The sequence below is a fragment of the Sapajus apella genome, unplaced genomic scaffold, assembly GCF_009761245.1.
Source record: "Sapajus apella isolate SASKATOON/1434 unplaced genomic scaffold, GSC_monkey_1.0 scaffold20, whole genome shotgun sequence".
NCBI classification, from domain to species: domain Eukaryota; kingdom Metazoa; phylum Chordata; class Mammalia; order Primates; family Cebidae; genus Sapajus; species Sapajus apella.
In genome coordinates this window covers 10,062,846-10,078,462 of record NW_022436960.1, presented here as the reverse complement: position 1 = coordinate 10,078,462, position 15,617 = coordinate 10,062,846, and the positions used below count along the sequence as shown (strand labels likewise).

At 37.8% G+C, this 15,617-nt stretch overlaps 1 protein-coding gene across 2 annotated transcripts in view; it reads right to left on the bottom strand.

Annotated features, from left to right (window-relative positions):
* The window catches only part of BTBD7 (BTB domain containing 7), a 104,006-nt gene that overhangs the window by 49,090 nt on the left and 39,299 nt on the right, over positions 1-15,617 (bottom strand). Inside the window, exons 2-3 of one of the 2 annotated variants that reach the window (XM_032287572.1) lie at positions 8,718-8,905; positions 6,591-7,670 (exon numbers count right to left, since the gene is read on the bottom strand). In XM_032287572.1, the coding sequence (XP_032143463.1) occupies positions 6,591-7,670; positions 8,718-8,799 (1,162 nt within the window). In that variant the 5' untranslated portion in view covers positions 8,800-8,905. Of the gene's footprint in view, positions 1-6,590; positions 7,671-8,717; positions 10,149-15,617 lie in introns of those variants that run through there. The other variant, XM_032287573.1, reaches the window with a different exon arrangement.

Genomic DNA, 15,617 nt, shown 5'->3' with positions numbered 1-15,617 from the left:
CATCTTTATATTTTAAAAGTTAATTTTATAATCAAAGTAGTATATGCTCATCATTTAAAAAGTCTAGTAGTAACACAATGCTAACCCTAAAAAAATAAACCCCCTGTCCTACATCCTTTCCAATTTCAGTTCTGCTCCCCAGAGGTAACTACTCTCAATTCTTAAGCTCTTTCTTCTAGTATTTACCTCTCTATATTACAATTTTTATTAAATCAATATTCTATGTTTACATTATAATTAGTGCTTACCACTGAGGCATGCTGTGTACTAAAATTATATATTCTTTCATATGTAATGTTAAATTTATCTTGGAAATATTCATTTCTTTTTCTGTTTGCTTCATTTTCTATTAACCTATTGCTAATTCTTCATAAATACACAAAAATGCCATAAAATTGCTTTGTCATTTGCTATTTAATGTTCAAACACTGAAAGTAATTGATTTCTTCCTGGACACCTCCTTCCTTGGAGCCTTTCACCATCCTGGTCTGGGCTAGACTGAATGCCTACTAGACCTACTATGTGGCTGATGCCTGGGATCTCCCTTTGCTTCCTTCCCATGTTGGACTCCATTTTCTAGATTCTTCACTTCTTTGTTCTTGGTTTGCTTCGTCATTTGGTAGAATACGTTCTTAGCAGCTGCCTGAATGGGGAAGCAGGGGAAATAGCCCTACTCAGGCAGTTTTTCGAGGTAGGACTGAAAAATGTCTTTATTTAGCCTTACACTTGATTGACTATTTGGCTAAATATAAGATTTTGTGTTTAAAATAATTTTCTATCAGCTTTTGGAAGGCACTACTTCACTGTATTATGGTATTCAGTTGTTGCTACAAAAAATTTCAATACGATCTGATTCCTATTTCTTTGCATGGAAACTAATTTTTCTCCTCTCTGCAACATTTTTAAATTGTCTCTTTTCCCCTAGTGTTCTGAAAAAGAAACTTTTTATATAGAAATTCCTTTAGTTTTGGAAATATTTCTTATATTACTCCTTAGATACTGTAGTCTCTTCACTTTTCACTGGTATATATTTCTAAAGCCATTATTTGTTAGATATTAGATCTTGGATGAATACTCTAGTTTTCTTGTCTCCTCATCTCTTTATTATTTACTTTCTAGATTTCCTCAGCTTTACCTTTCAATGCTTCCATTACATCTTTCATTTCTGCTATCTTATTTCCAAGAGCTCCTGTTTTTACTTTAATAGGATCCTACTATGTCTCACTGATTCCATAAAAGTTCTTTTATATAAGGATATTTTGATTCTATGAAGTTTTCTTCTGCTCCCTTCATTGTCTGTTTTCTCCAGGACTGTGTTCTTTTTGCTCTGATCTCTGTCTCAATTTGGAAGCTTTCCTCAAATGTCCAGTTATCCTTGGATGGGTTTTCATATATAAGACTGAGGCAGTAAACAGCTGTTTGAAAGCTCTGCTGCACAGGCAGGCTTGCTGACTGTAGTCTCTTCTGTAAAATAAATGGAAGGCAAGCTGGCTTTTTCATTGTGTAACCCCTGAGTGTAATTTCATTGTGGAAACCCAAAACATCAGTATCTGTAAGTGTATATACTTTTGAGCTGCTCACCATTTCCAGGACTCCAATTTCTTCTTATATCTGCCTGGATGCATTACAGCAGAAGTAACAAAGTAGGTGATTTCACCATAGGGTTTCACATAATTATAGTAAAACTCTGTGCTTCATTCCTACCCTCCTCTGTAGCTATTTCCAGATTTGGAATCTCTAATTTCTTTAGAAAATTCAGAAAATTTTAGAAAATCTCAGGTCTCCTGTGTTTTGTTGTGGGGGCAGTAACAGAGAGGGGAATTGAGGGGGAAGGTACAAGGGCTTGCCACCTCGTTGCAAGTGACAGTAATGCAAGAAGAGACAAATGGACCATTGGGACAAAATGGAAACTGAGTACTGATGCATGAATACAATCCATGCATGCATGGTAGCCTTTTTTTGGGGGGTAGGGGGGTAGGGAGGATGGAGTTTTGCTCTTGTTGCCCAGGTTGGAGTACAGTGGCGCAATCTGGGCTTACCACAACCTCTACCTCCTGAGTAGCTGGGATAACAGGCATGCGCCACTATGCCCAGCTAATTTTTTGTATTTTTAGTAAAGATGAGGTTTCCCCACATTGGTCACGCTGGTCTTGAACTCCTGACCTCATGTGATCCGCTCACCTTGGCCTCCGTAAGTGCTGAGATTACAGGTGTGAGTCACCGCACCTGGCCACATGAGAGCTTTAAGAGTGGCACAAATCAGGAGGGGAAATGGATTTTTTAGTAGAGAGTACTTGGCTCACTATATGGAGAACAAAACCATCCTTTTCTAATACCATACATAAAGATGAATTCTGGGGTGGGGGAAAGGGTCTGACCACTCAGTATTCAGACTTAAAATCAACTCTCTTTTAAGTTTTACACTATGCGTATCCCTTCTTTCCAGAGTACTTAGTTCCTCCTGGTCTGAGCCATGCCAGAGCTCTCTCCCTTCTCCTCAGTAGCCCTTTTTACAGAATCTAGAATTACAGGCTGCTCCTCTGTTCAGCCAGTAATCAGGTCTCTATCTGCTTTCCATCTTCCAAAAATTTCAACATCCTCTTCCTCATTGCTGTTTTCTTCTTAGGTATCTTTGTCTTTTTGTCCTTGTGAGTTTACATTTGTTTTATTCCTTTACTATAATATTAGGGCTCTGAAGGAAATAAAATTAAACATATTCAATTTGTTATGTTTAAATGAAAATCAAGGGAAGTTAAATCTGGTCCTAAATGCCAGGTCTGTAAGTTGAGGCCCCATTACATACTTGAGATTACCGACTACCTGCTTTTCCCTATTTATATAAAACACATTCTCTGTAGGCCAAGAACTCCAACCCTCCAGGCTTATTTTTTTGAGACAGAGTCTCACTCAATTGCCCAGGCTTGGGGTTCATTGGCGCGATCTTGGCTTACTGCAACTTCCACCTCCTGGGTTCAAGCAATTCTTGTGCCTCAGCCTCCCAAGTAGCTGTGATTACAGGTATGCATCACCACGTCCAGCTAATTTTTGTTTCTTTTAGTAGAGACGGGGTTTCACCATGTTGGTCAGGCTGGTCTCGAATCCCTGACCTCAAGTGATCTGACTGCCTTGGCCTCCCTGGAATTACAGGCATTTGAACCACTGCACTAGGCCCCAAGAATCCTTTCTTTTACCCACTTGCCAAACTACTCTAGCTGTCTGCTTACACTGCCTTCTTTTTTTTTTTCTTAAGACAAAATCTCACTCTATCACCCAGGCTGGAGTGCAGTGGTGCAATCTTGGCTCACTCCAACTTCCACCTCCTAGGTTCAAGTGATTCTGTGCCTCAGCCTCCCAAGTAGCTGGGATTACAGATGTGTGCCAACACATTCAGATAATTTTTTTGTATTTTTATTATTATTTTTTGAGATGGAGACTTGCTCTGTCTTCCAGGCTGGAGTGTAGTGGTGCACTCTCGGCTCACTGCAACCTCTGCCTCCTAGGTTCAAACAATTCTGCCTCAGCTTCTCGAGTAGCTGGGACTAGAAGTGTATACCACCATGCTGGCTAATTTTTGTATTTTTTGGTAGAGATGGGGTTTTACCATGTTGGTCAAGATGGTCTCAAATTCCTGGCCTCAAGTTATCCATCCATCTCAGCCTCCCAAAGTGCTAGGATTACAGGTGTGAGCCACTGTGCCTGGCCTAAATTTTTTTTTTTTTTTTTTTTGTAGAGACGAGGTCTCACTATCCTGCCCAAGCTGGTCTCAAACTCTTGGGCTCAAATGATCCTCCTCCCTCAGCCTCCCAAAATGTTGGGATTACAGGTGTGAGCCACCGCACAGGGCCTAGTAAAATTATTTTTTAAACTTAAGTTATTAAAAAAAAAAACAACTATGTGGTAGTGAAAGACATATGTTGTGGTAATTATTATAATTTAGCAGCTAACATTTACTGAATGTTTACTATGTAACAGGTGCTATTCAAATCATTTAACATATTATTTCCTTTAATCCTCATATAGTGTTTACTATCCTTATTTTACAAATGAGAAAAGAGGAGCTTAGGCAATGTGACCTGGTTAAGGTCAAACTAAGACATGGTAGACAGGAATTCAAACCTAGTCTGTCTGGTTCTAGAACTTGAACTCTTGAGATTTATGGTATAAAATCCTACCTCAAGTGACCTAATATTCTTCTTCCTTTGGAAATGAGGTAAAAATTATGTTACCATTATGGTCTCTTATAAACGCTAATATGAATATTTCATGGGTATGGGAGAAAGATAAGCCCCATGTGGGTTACAAAAAACAAAACAAAAATAACTCAAACTCTATTTTGAGTAACAAAGGGAAAAAGAAGAGCACGTATACCCACATTTAAGGGAACATTTGTACACAAGATTTTTTTTGCTTACCAGATTAGGTAATGCAAATTTTAAGTTACCAGATTAGGTAATGCAAAAAGTATTATTTTATATCTTTAAATACACTGAATAAAATATAACTTTAAGCTAAACACTAAAAAAAAAATTAACTCAAGATAAGCTCTAGATAAATAATTAAGTATTACCAAAGATCTAAGAGTTGGCTGACAATTTTACTTTGCATATAAAACTTTAAAAACCGGCTGGGTGTGGTGGTTCACGCCAGCAGTCTTGGCATATTGGGCAGCCAAAGGGGGTGGATCACCTGAGGTCAGGAGATTGAGATCAGCTGACCAACATGGTGAAACTCCGCCTCTTCTAAAAATACAAAAATTAGTTGGGCGTGGTAGCAGGTGTCTGTAATACCAGCTACTCTGGAGGCTGAGACAGAAGAATCACTTCAACCCAGGAGGCAGAGGTTGCACTGAGCCGAAATCCTGCCACTGCCCTCCAGCCTGGGCGACAAGAGCAAGACTTTATCTTTAATACAACAAAAAAACCACACACACACAAAAAAAACCCTGAAAAAACATATATTAAGGAATGCTTTCTCATACGTATATATTATTTGGTTTCTTATTAAAAGGCATCAAAGATAAAAAATTTTCAGAAAATAGAGACGATTATATGTTTTCGGTAATGTTGCAAACTTCAAATTTTTCGTAGAAGCAATGTCTGATAAATTTAGTTTTACAGAAAAAATGAATAGTAGCTTAAACTGCTACAATATTTTTGATAACATTTTTCTTATAGTTTGACATCTAAATAGTCTATTATTAGTACATGATTCTTATTTTAAACTAATAAAATGTTTTAATGACATTTTGATTGTTGTAATAAAATAAAACATATATTATAAAAGGATTATGGTAAAATAAGATTTTTAAAAGATTGTAAAAGAAGTCTCAACATTTTCTCACTGTTTATCAATGCCTTCTTCTGTATAACTTCCCATTTTGTTATGAGATTTTTAAAAAATAGAGCTGAGTTCTCACTGTATTGCCCAGAGTAGAGTACAGTAGCTAGTCACAGGTATGATCACAATTTGATGTAGCCCTGAACTCCTGATCTCAAGCAATCTTCCTGCCTCGGCCTCCCACGTAGATGGAACTACAACCACACACCACTGAGACTAGCTTGATGTTATTTTACTGGAGTTATCTGTCAATTTCTCAAAGCCCGATTGATAGGCTGACTTAACCATATAATACATATTATTTTCAAGTCTGGTACTTAGCTTTCCTTATTTAAATTCATGTCTCTTACCCAAACCATTAATATTCGCTTCTAACTTGCAACTTCTAATGTTCCTTTAGCTAATATGCATTAGCTAAATTAAATTTCTCAAGTAGTCTCGTGTCATACATTTTCTTTTAATATATGGTCACAGAAAGCTAAGAATGCACTCTGTCAAAACAGCAAATTGTCTTTGCTCTCCTACAAAAGGTCTCTCTCCAGCTCAGAAATATTTAAGATTCTAACATTTACTAAGAAATATATACTTGGAATGCAACTTTCATGAATTTGTTTGCCTATAACACAAAAAAATGTGCTGTCCTAATTTAAAAATTTTAGTTTAAATTAAATGAAGAAGGCACATGAGTCTAGCACTGTGCTTTACATGCTGTAGGCTGTTGCTTGATGTACAAGTTGAATCTAAAAATAAGATATGAAATGTTTTAAAATTTAAATCTGAAGCCCTGCCCAATTCTGATTAACTAAATTTGTATCTAAACGTGACTATCTTCATTTTTGTAATGAATTTTTATTCTTATCCAAACTTTTAAACATCAACAAGGTACAGAACATAAATATGAGACTCTAACCTTAAAATATGGGAAACTGAGCTCTTTCAAAGCTCAGGTGGAGACGGTGTAGGTTGGTAATTATATATTCCCACACCTATTGTCTTACATTAGGGAAGAAAGTACCTCAAGTCTCATTTAATGCTCTTAGTCACTAGTACTGAATGCTTGATTTTAATAGTAAATAAAGAACCACATAATTACTGACCCTCAATCTTTCTCAGATGTCTTAACTGAAGGTTCACAAAAACTGACTCTGTAACATCCCAAACACTGAAACCATCATTCTCTACTAGTTGTGTTTTCAATTTGGAAGAGAAATAGATAATTCTAGAAATCAAAATTAAAAATCAGAACTTCATACCTTGTGCAAGCATGTTAAATTCCAAGAACAGTGCTATGTGGTAAAGTTCCATGGCTTCTTCTGCCCTGGTCACGTTTGGCTTTCCAGCGACGAGAGCCTGAACTTCACTGAGACTCCCGACAGAGGGGCTACAGTGCAAAACAGAGAGGTCCACCACGTCGGTATACATACAGTGTAATATCACTTTTGCATATTTTTTTGGTATAATCGACTCATCTAATATAATTCTTGTGGGAGTCCTCAAAGTTCGGTCTGTGATTTCTTCACCAGTTCGTATCCTCCTTTGTAATAAATTTCGAAAAAATGGGGACCGTGCAGAAATAACAGCCTTGTGGGCTTTGAGCTCTTCATCTAAACAGTTCTGATTTCCACCAAAAGCTTCAACCAGTTCAGAGTCTGACGAAAAACTAAGGACGACATCATAATAGCACATGTAATCAAAGAGTCCACGCATATCTACATCAAGGGAATTTGGTGTTCCAAATTCTTCACTAAGCTGAACAAGGATATCGACATTTTGAAACCTTGAGTCCTCCATTCCAAACTCTCCTGTATAAAGGTAGTGTAACAAAGCAGAAAACATGGGCATATCAATACCAGCTGTATTGATGTCCATTATTATCTCTGCCCCATACTCAGGTGAGGAAGAAAGCAGTGTTTTAAAAAATGGACATCTTGCTGCCAAAATGGCACGATGAACAGGAAAACAAGTTTCTTGAAATATTAAGTCTACATCAGTACAATACTTGTACTCATAAAGATCAGCCATATCTTTCTGCAATGTCCGGGCTTCTGGTCTAGCCAAACTGGCTTGTAGAGAAAGCTCCTTTAATGCTGACGTTCCCTCATATTCCTCCACTAATGCATTGACATCTCTAACATCCCACCCAGAGAGGAGTTCTCGCATCTGCTTGGCATGATCAGCGGACCTATTAGATTTTCGACGCTTAATAAACTTCTTTTTGAGGGTGGCAAGGCCAGAGGTTCTCTTTTTTTTGTCTTGCGGTTTCTCATGGCCATGGTCAAGGCTATACAATTTTGATTCGCAACCATAGCCTTGCTGAGAATAGGATGATGTCCCTAAGAAGAAAATTAAACAAATAAAAATTTGTTTCTTTTTTCTTAACATTCATTTTCAACATTTACTTTAACATTTTTCATGCTGAAAAATTTTGCAAGCAGACATTACTGAACCACTCAAAATTGCATTTGTTTTGTATAAAGAAAAAGTTCAAAAGTTCAAATAACTCATTTTAGTTTTCAATTTAATTTTTAGAAATAGAGTCTCACTCTGTTGCCCAGGCTGGAGTACAATGGTGAGATCATAGCTCACTGCAGCCTCAAACTTCCGGGCCCAAGGGATTCTCCCTAACTTCAGCTTCCCAAGTAGCTACGATTAAGGTGCGTGTCACCATGCCTGGCTAATTAAAAAAAAAAACAACAAAAAAACACCTTTTTTTTTTTTTTTCTGTAGAGATAGGGTCTCACTTGTTGCCAGGCTGTCTTGAACTCCTGTCCTAGCCCCATGCAATCTTCCTGCCTTGGCCTTCTAAAGTGTTGGGGTTACAGGTGTAAGCCATAGTGACCAGTCTTCATTTTTTTTTATATTAAATAAGAAATAGGGATGAACAGAGCAAATCAGTCCAAATTTTTTTAGAAAAAGTCTTTCATCCCCTGGCTATCAAAGAACATATAGATCTTAATCATGAGTTTTTTAGAAAATGAAAAGTAGGCAGAGTTGTAAATTAAGAATATTACTTGTATATAATTGTGAAATGTTTCTTTTTCTTCTTAATTATACAAGTCTGCATTTGTATGGGCAAAATAAATGAAACGGGACATCTGTACTTCGCTGTTTTCACACCAATGGAGATTGCCAATTTGCCTAGGTTAACTGGCAGTTATGGTTAAAACACAGAAAAGCTCAACTGTGCTACAAGCGGTTTGTTTAGGATAAAAATCATACAAGCCAGATTTAAGATTTACATTTGTTGGGGGAAAAAAATCTAGATGCTACAGAATTATAATAACTACAGCTCACTTCTCTTGTCATCCACAGAGACTACCGAAAACACAATTCTACTTACAGTCACAAAAGAAAATGAAGTTAGAAAAACTGAAAGTTACCTATAAAAGTCTGTTGGGCCTGTGAATTTCCCCCTACCCTCGGGGAACATGAATGAGGATAATTAGATGCATTAGCACCCATTTTCTTCAGTCACTCAGGCATTCCGTCTGCGGGTTCTTCAGAGCATAATCCCAGAGGCCTTTAGGAACCTTCAACCCTGGATCCAGCAGCCTCTTTTCATCCATTTCTTGATATGAAACAAAAATAATTTAATTCATTTTTTCAAGTGTATCTCAAATCATGGTTTTTTTTTTTTTTTTTAAAGCTACTGAAAACTGGTTTCATTCACAAATAACACGTTGTCAAATTCACATGTTAAATTTTCATAAAATGTAAATAAATCTTTAAGCTTTAATTATCAATCTGTGTTAGCTGCAATTTTGAGCCACAAAATGTACCAATTATATATTTTCTAAGCCAGTAAAAAGTAACATATCAGACCAATTTAAATATATAGTTACAGGAAGAATATTTCAAAACACAGGGAAAAGAATTTGGACTGAAAAGAAATGTTTTAAATCCTTAGAGGTAACCGGCATTCATTATTATCTAACATTGTAAGCAGTTTACAAATGCTTAAGAGGTCAACACCAGTACTGCGAGTATAAAGAACACATCGCTGATTAGTTTGTTGTTTTTCTGCCTTAAAATAAAGTTGCTGAACATCAATCTTTAATCTGTATAATTAGGCATTTTTCTAAAAGAGGGAGGAGGAAAGGTGAACAATGAAAGCTAAATATATGTAGGCTGCTTGTTCTATGGTAATTTTGAAAGAAGTTATTATACACATGGCAAAAGACATGAAACAAAAAATTTTATCTATCCACTCCATAAAGCCCTGAAACAAAAATACTGCTTTCTTTTATCTGATATGATGATTTAAATGAATAGGGCAGTAGCAGTAAGTGCTAATTCTAATAATTATAGATTAAATTCTGAACATGGAACCTTAACTTTCAGAGCTGCTAGCAAGAGATGTATGCAAAAAAAAAATTCTAAGAGAGAAGAGGACTAATAGAAATGCTGCTAAATCTTTACAACATCTGTAAAGATTTACCTGACTAAATGGGGTAACAGTTTAAAAAGAGAAAACACAATTTAAAATCTATTACTGGAATTAAGAAACCAACCAGCAGGCAGTTAACCTAGCCTCATAATGAAGAATGAAGTGTTTCAACAAATACAGTGAAAAACACATACACAAATTACCACAAAAACCCTGCTAGAAACAGAACTGTGTCAAGATGCTTGGAATTTATTTTCATTTGTTAGTGATAAAGCATAACCTTATGAATTCATGTTTAAGAATATTGCTGTTAACATCTGTGTTTTCCTATAATCTTTTATAGACTATATTTATATAAAAACTAATTAATTAATTACTTATTTAGACAGAGGCTCGCTCTGGCACTCAGGCTGGAGTGCAGTCGTACAATCTTGGCTCACTTTAACCTCCGCCTCCTGGGTTCAAGCGATTCTCCTGCCTCAGCCTCCTGAGTAGCTGGGACTACTGGTGAGTGCCACCATGTCTGGCTATTCGTATTTTTAATAGAGATGGGGTTTCACCATGTTGGCCAGGCTGGTCTTGAACTCCTGGTCCCAAGTGATCCACCCTCCTTGGCCTCCCAAAGTGATGGGATTATAGGTGTGAGCCACTGTGTCAGCCATGAAAATTTATTTATCTAAACATATAATTACCACTTGCAGTGTTCAGGATAAGATTGGGAAACTTACTAACTATAGATACTACGAAAAGTAGCAGTAACTCTAATCAAATCATATACTTATATAAGCAAATTTCCTATTTGAAACTTATCTACCTACCTATAAGAACAATGCCATTAGACTTTACTTCAGTTCACACTACTGGAAGTAAGAAAGGCTGTGGGTAGCCAGATACACAGACAGTGCATTCTGTAAGAACTAGAACTACACAGCAAGGATTCCAAAGGGTTTAATATATAGTCTGCCCTTCGTATTCCACGGGTTCTGCACCTATAGTTCAACCAACTGCAGATTGAAAATATTTGGGGGGAGGGGAAAGAAAATTTTGGGGGAATTAAAAAAAAGAACTGTTGCAGCTATACTGAAGGGTTTTTGAATGTTGTCAATTTTTGCAAAGAAAGGAACTAAAATTACCTGTATTAATTCCACTTCAAACTTAAAAACCGGTTAAGTAAAACAAATCTTAGTTTTAAAGCTGAGCTCCACTGAAGCTTCAAGATCCTATCAGGCTTTGTATAGGAGTTCTTTCAAAGAAAATAAGGGCCTGGAGGCCAAGATTGTGGCCTCACTTATAGGTCAAATCCTAATCTCACTCACTAAGGGCTTACATTTAAAACACAAAAAACAGCACAAACAATCCTTTCTCAAAAAAGTTGAAAATATATTAACAAAAATACAGAATAAAACTTCGCTTTTTTTGAGATGGAGTTTTGCTCTTGTTGCCCAGGCTGGAGTGCAATGGTGTAATCTCAGCCCACTGCAACCTCTGCCTCCTGGGTTCAAGTAATTCTCCTGCCTCAGCCTCCCTCAGCTGAGACTGTAGGCATGTGCCACCATGCCTGGCTAATTTTATATTTTTAGTAGAGACTCGGTTTCCCCATGTTGGTCAGGCTGGTCTTGAACTCTTGACCTCAGATGACCCACTTGCCTTGGCCTCCCAAAGTGCTGGGATTACAGGTGTGAGCCATTTCGTCCAGCCCAGCATGAAACTATTATGCAAAATAAAAAGGCTTTACTAAAATGAAGGTGGGGGAAAGAGTTTAAAGATGAACTTGGAATCCAGGTGTAATGGGAGATGGTGAAAATCATATTGAAGCGTTTCTAAAGGTAAGACAACATGGTGTCACTCCCATGGCTAAGCCTCTTCTCACTTTCAAGTTCCATAGTCTTTTTTTTCTCTCTCTCTCTTTTATTTCTATTGACTGAGAGTAAACTCAGTAACACAGCACCAGAGTATGCTTATGGCACAAAATTGTTCAAATAAAACAAGGAAGAATACAGCTTTCTCTCTGGATGAAGAAAAATCAGAAGCGTCTTTAGAAGTGGACAAGAGCTTACTACTCTTACTTTATGACACGTACATGGACGCACACACGTTACTATTTTTATCTGAGAATCTTGTATGGTTTGTAGAGACTCAGGATGCTACATGTTGAGCATCTGTAATCAGAGAATCCCAAATCTGAAACGCTCCAAAATCCAATACTTTTTGAGTGCTGACAGGATGCCACAAGTGGAAAATTCTGGAGCTGTCTTGTTTGCTTTTTGATGGTTCAATGTACATAAACTGTTTCATCCACAATATTATTTAAAATATTGTATAAAATTACCTTCAGGCTATGTCTATAAAGTGTGTATGAACCATAAATGAATTTTGGGTTTAGGCTTGGGTCCCCTACCAAGCTATCTTATTATTATCTATCTTATTATCTTGTGTAGACACAAATATTCCAAAATTGGAAAAATCCCCAAATCTGAAACACTTCTGGTTCCAAGCATTTCGGATAAGGAATACTCAATGTGTATTACAGTGGTTTAATACTTAAACCATGTCAAAAATGCCTTTAAACAAACAAACAAACAAACAACAACAAAAAAAACCTCTGGTAAGGGAAGAATGCCAAGAAAGAAGAAAACAAAATTTAAAAAGCTCTATTTTGTCATGAGTACAATTAGATATTCTAAAGCAATTATACAAGAGTTATATGACATCAATGGCCCCTATGGAGAAACAAGAACAAGTTGCAAACACTAAAGGAAGTCAGAGGCTGACAGCTAAGGATGTTTGGCCATTTGGCACTACAATAAGCAGTAGTAGCTGCTGGGAGAGCTGGGGTTTTGCCTTAGAGAGGTGGCCTGAAATACAAGTGTTTTTGGGATTTAAGGAAGGTCTCTTCCTGGTAGCTCCTGCTTAATGGGAACTCCCTTCAGGATGAACTGATTTGGGGACATCCATATATCCTACTGGAGCTCTACATACTAAAACAAACACAGACCTTAGAAGGCAAGGGAGGTTGGGGAGGTCTGCCTGGATCAGACGTATCCCTTGAGTTGAGTCTACCTGTATGCCCCAGTTTCAAAGCTTCAAGGGTACCCAGACTATAGTTCTAGTAGTACAGCAATATTTCTTCTCCAAATTAATTCAGGGATTAGTTTCATTACTTCTCAGGTAACCAAATCCTATGCCAAATGGTGCTCAGTATTATGTTATTTATTTCTTAATCTAAACCATCACTTTTAGATGCTGGTAATGAGAACTAGTCTCAGTCCAATCTCTCCAGCAATGTGTTCTCTCCAGGTAAAGCTGGTCTCTCCTACAGACATCCAATCTTTAGATGATGTAAAGGAGAGGGGAGTAAGGAGAGGGAAGAGGAGAGAAGGTCTACAGGACTTGGAGAGGTCCAGAAGACACAAATGGCTGATGAATCCCTTTTCTAGAATCACCATTCTGGGGGACTCCCTCTTAATAGCACATGATCAGTCCCAATTGGATGCTGCTGACTGTCTTATGACAAAACAAGCTCCAGTGATCATGGCAGACCCAACTGTGGGGTGGGGATGGGGAATCACGTTGAATGCAAGAGAGACTAAACAACCCTATGAGACATTTTTTTAAAAAACAGAAGTCAACTTTCTCCTCCCTAAGCTACCCCCTGAACCCCAGCCCCAAAAATAAAGCCCCAGGCCAGCATTTTCCAAAGTGTTTGTCCAAAATTTAGAAAATGTAGGATTAAACAAATACAAATAGGTTTCTTTACTTGAGGACATCTGAGCACCTTTAAAGTGCTAAGGTTGATTGTAAAGAGGGAGTATTCAGCATGATCTAAAAAAGCCCTGTTGCTCCCACAGGGCATAAATAAATGAACTTGCATAGCACACTCTGGAAAATGCTGATCTTTGCCATAACACTTTTTATTGCTTCATGCAACAGAAAGAACTGTGGAAGTTAAGGTTTCTAGGATTCTGTTATCTCTGTCACTAATTTACCATGTATGTAGGACATGTCACATGTAATCTCTATGGGCCTCAGTTCCTGTACCTGTAAAATAAGGGCGCTGAAAAAGAGACCCAAAAATTTAACAAAGTTGTATGGTTTATTAATCTAGGAAATAAGAATGGGGAACCCCTCCTTCCCTCCCTTCCTTTCTTTTCTCTTTCATTTTTAATATATATTTTATTGCATTTTAGGTTTTGGGGTACATGTAAAGAACATGCAAGACTGTTGCATAGGTACACACATGGCAATGTGGTTTGCTGCCTTCCTCCCCATCACCTATATCTGGCATTTCTCCCCAGGTTATCCCTCCCCAACTCCCCATACCCCCTGTCCCTCCCCTAGTTCCCCCCAACAGACCCCAGTGTGTGATGCTCCCCTCTCTGTGTCCATGTGTTCTCACTGTTCAACACCGCCTATGAGTGAGAACATACGGTGTTTGATTTTCTGTTCTTGTGTCAGTTTGCTAAGAATGATGGTTTCCAGGTTCACCCATGTCCCTACGAAGGACACGGAACTCATCGTTTTTTATGGCTGCATATATGTGCCACATTTTCCCTGTCCAGTCTATCATCGATGGGCATTTGGGTTGGTTCCAAGTCTTTGCTATTGCTAATAGTGCTGCAATGAACATTTGTGTGCATGTGTCCTTACAACAGAATGATTTATAATCCTTTGGATATATACCCAGTAATGGGATTGCTGGGTCAAATGGAATTTCTATTCCTAGGTCCTTGAGGAATTGCCGCACTGTCTTCCACAATGGTTGAACTAATTTACACCCCCCACTGACAGTGTTAAAAGTGTTCCTATTTCTCCACATCCTCTCCAGCATCTGTTGCCTCCAGATTTTTTAATGATCACCATTCTAACTGGCGTGAGATGGTACCACAATAGTTTTGATTTGCATTTCTCTAATGACCAGTGATGATGAGCATTTTTTCATGTTTGTTGGCCTCATATATGTCTTCTTTTGCAAAGTGTCTGTTCATATCCTTCTCCCACTTTTGAACAGCTTGTTTTTTTCTTGTAAATGTTTTAGTTCTTTGTAGATTCTGGATATTAGCCCTTTGTCAGATGGGTAGATTGCAAAAATATTGTCCCATTCTGTTGGTTGCTGATTCACTCTAATGACTGTTTCTTTTGCTGTGCAGGAGCTCTGAATTTTGATTAGGTCCCATTTGTCTATTTTGGCTTTTGTTGCCAATGCTTTTGGTGTTTCAGTCATGAAGTCCTTGCCTATGCCTATGTCCCGAATGGTTTTGCCTAGATTTTCTTCTAGGGTTTTTATGGTGTTAGGTCTTATGTTTAAGTCTTTAATCCATCTGGAGTTAGCTTTAGTGTAAGGTATCGCGAAGGGGTCTGGTTTCTGCTTTCTGCACATGGCTAGCCAGTTTTCCCAACACCATTTATTAAACAGTGAATCCTTTCCCCATTGCTTGTTTTTGTCAGGTTTGTCAAAGATCAGATGGTTGTAGATGTGTGGCATTGCCTCTGAGGCCTCTGTTCTGTTCCATGGGTCTATAGCTCTGTTTTGGTACCAGTACCAGGCTGTTTTGATTACTGTAGCCTTGTAGTGTGGTTTGAAGTCAGGTAATGTGATGCTTCCAGCTTTGTTCTTTTTGCTTAGAATTGACTTGGCTATGCAGGCTCTCTTTTGGTTCCATATGATGTTTAAGGTGTTTTTTTCCAGTTCTGTGAAGAAGGTCAGTATGGCCATTTTCACGATATTGATTCTTCCTAACCAGGAGCATGGAATGTTTCTCCATCTGTTTCTGTCCTTATTTCGTTGAACAGTGGTTTGTAGTTCTCCTTGAAGAGATCCTTTACATTCTTTGTTAGTTGCATTCCTAGGTATTTTATTCTCTTTGTAGGAATTGTGAATGGCAGTTCGTTCTTG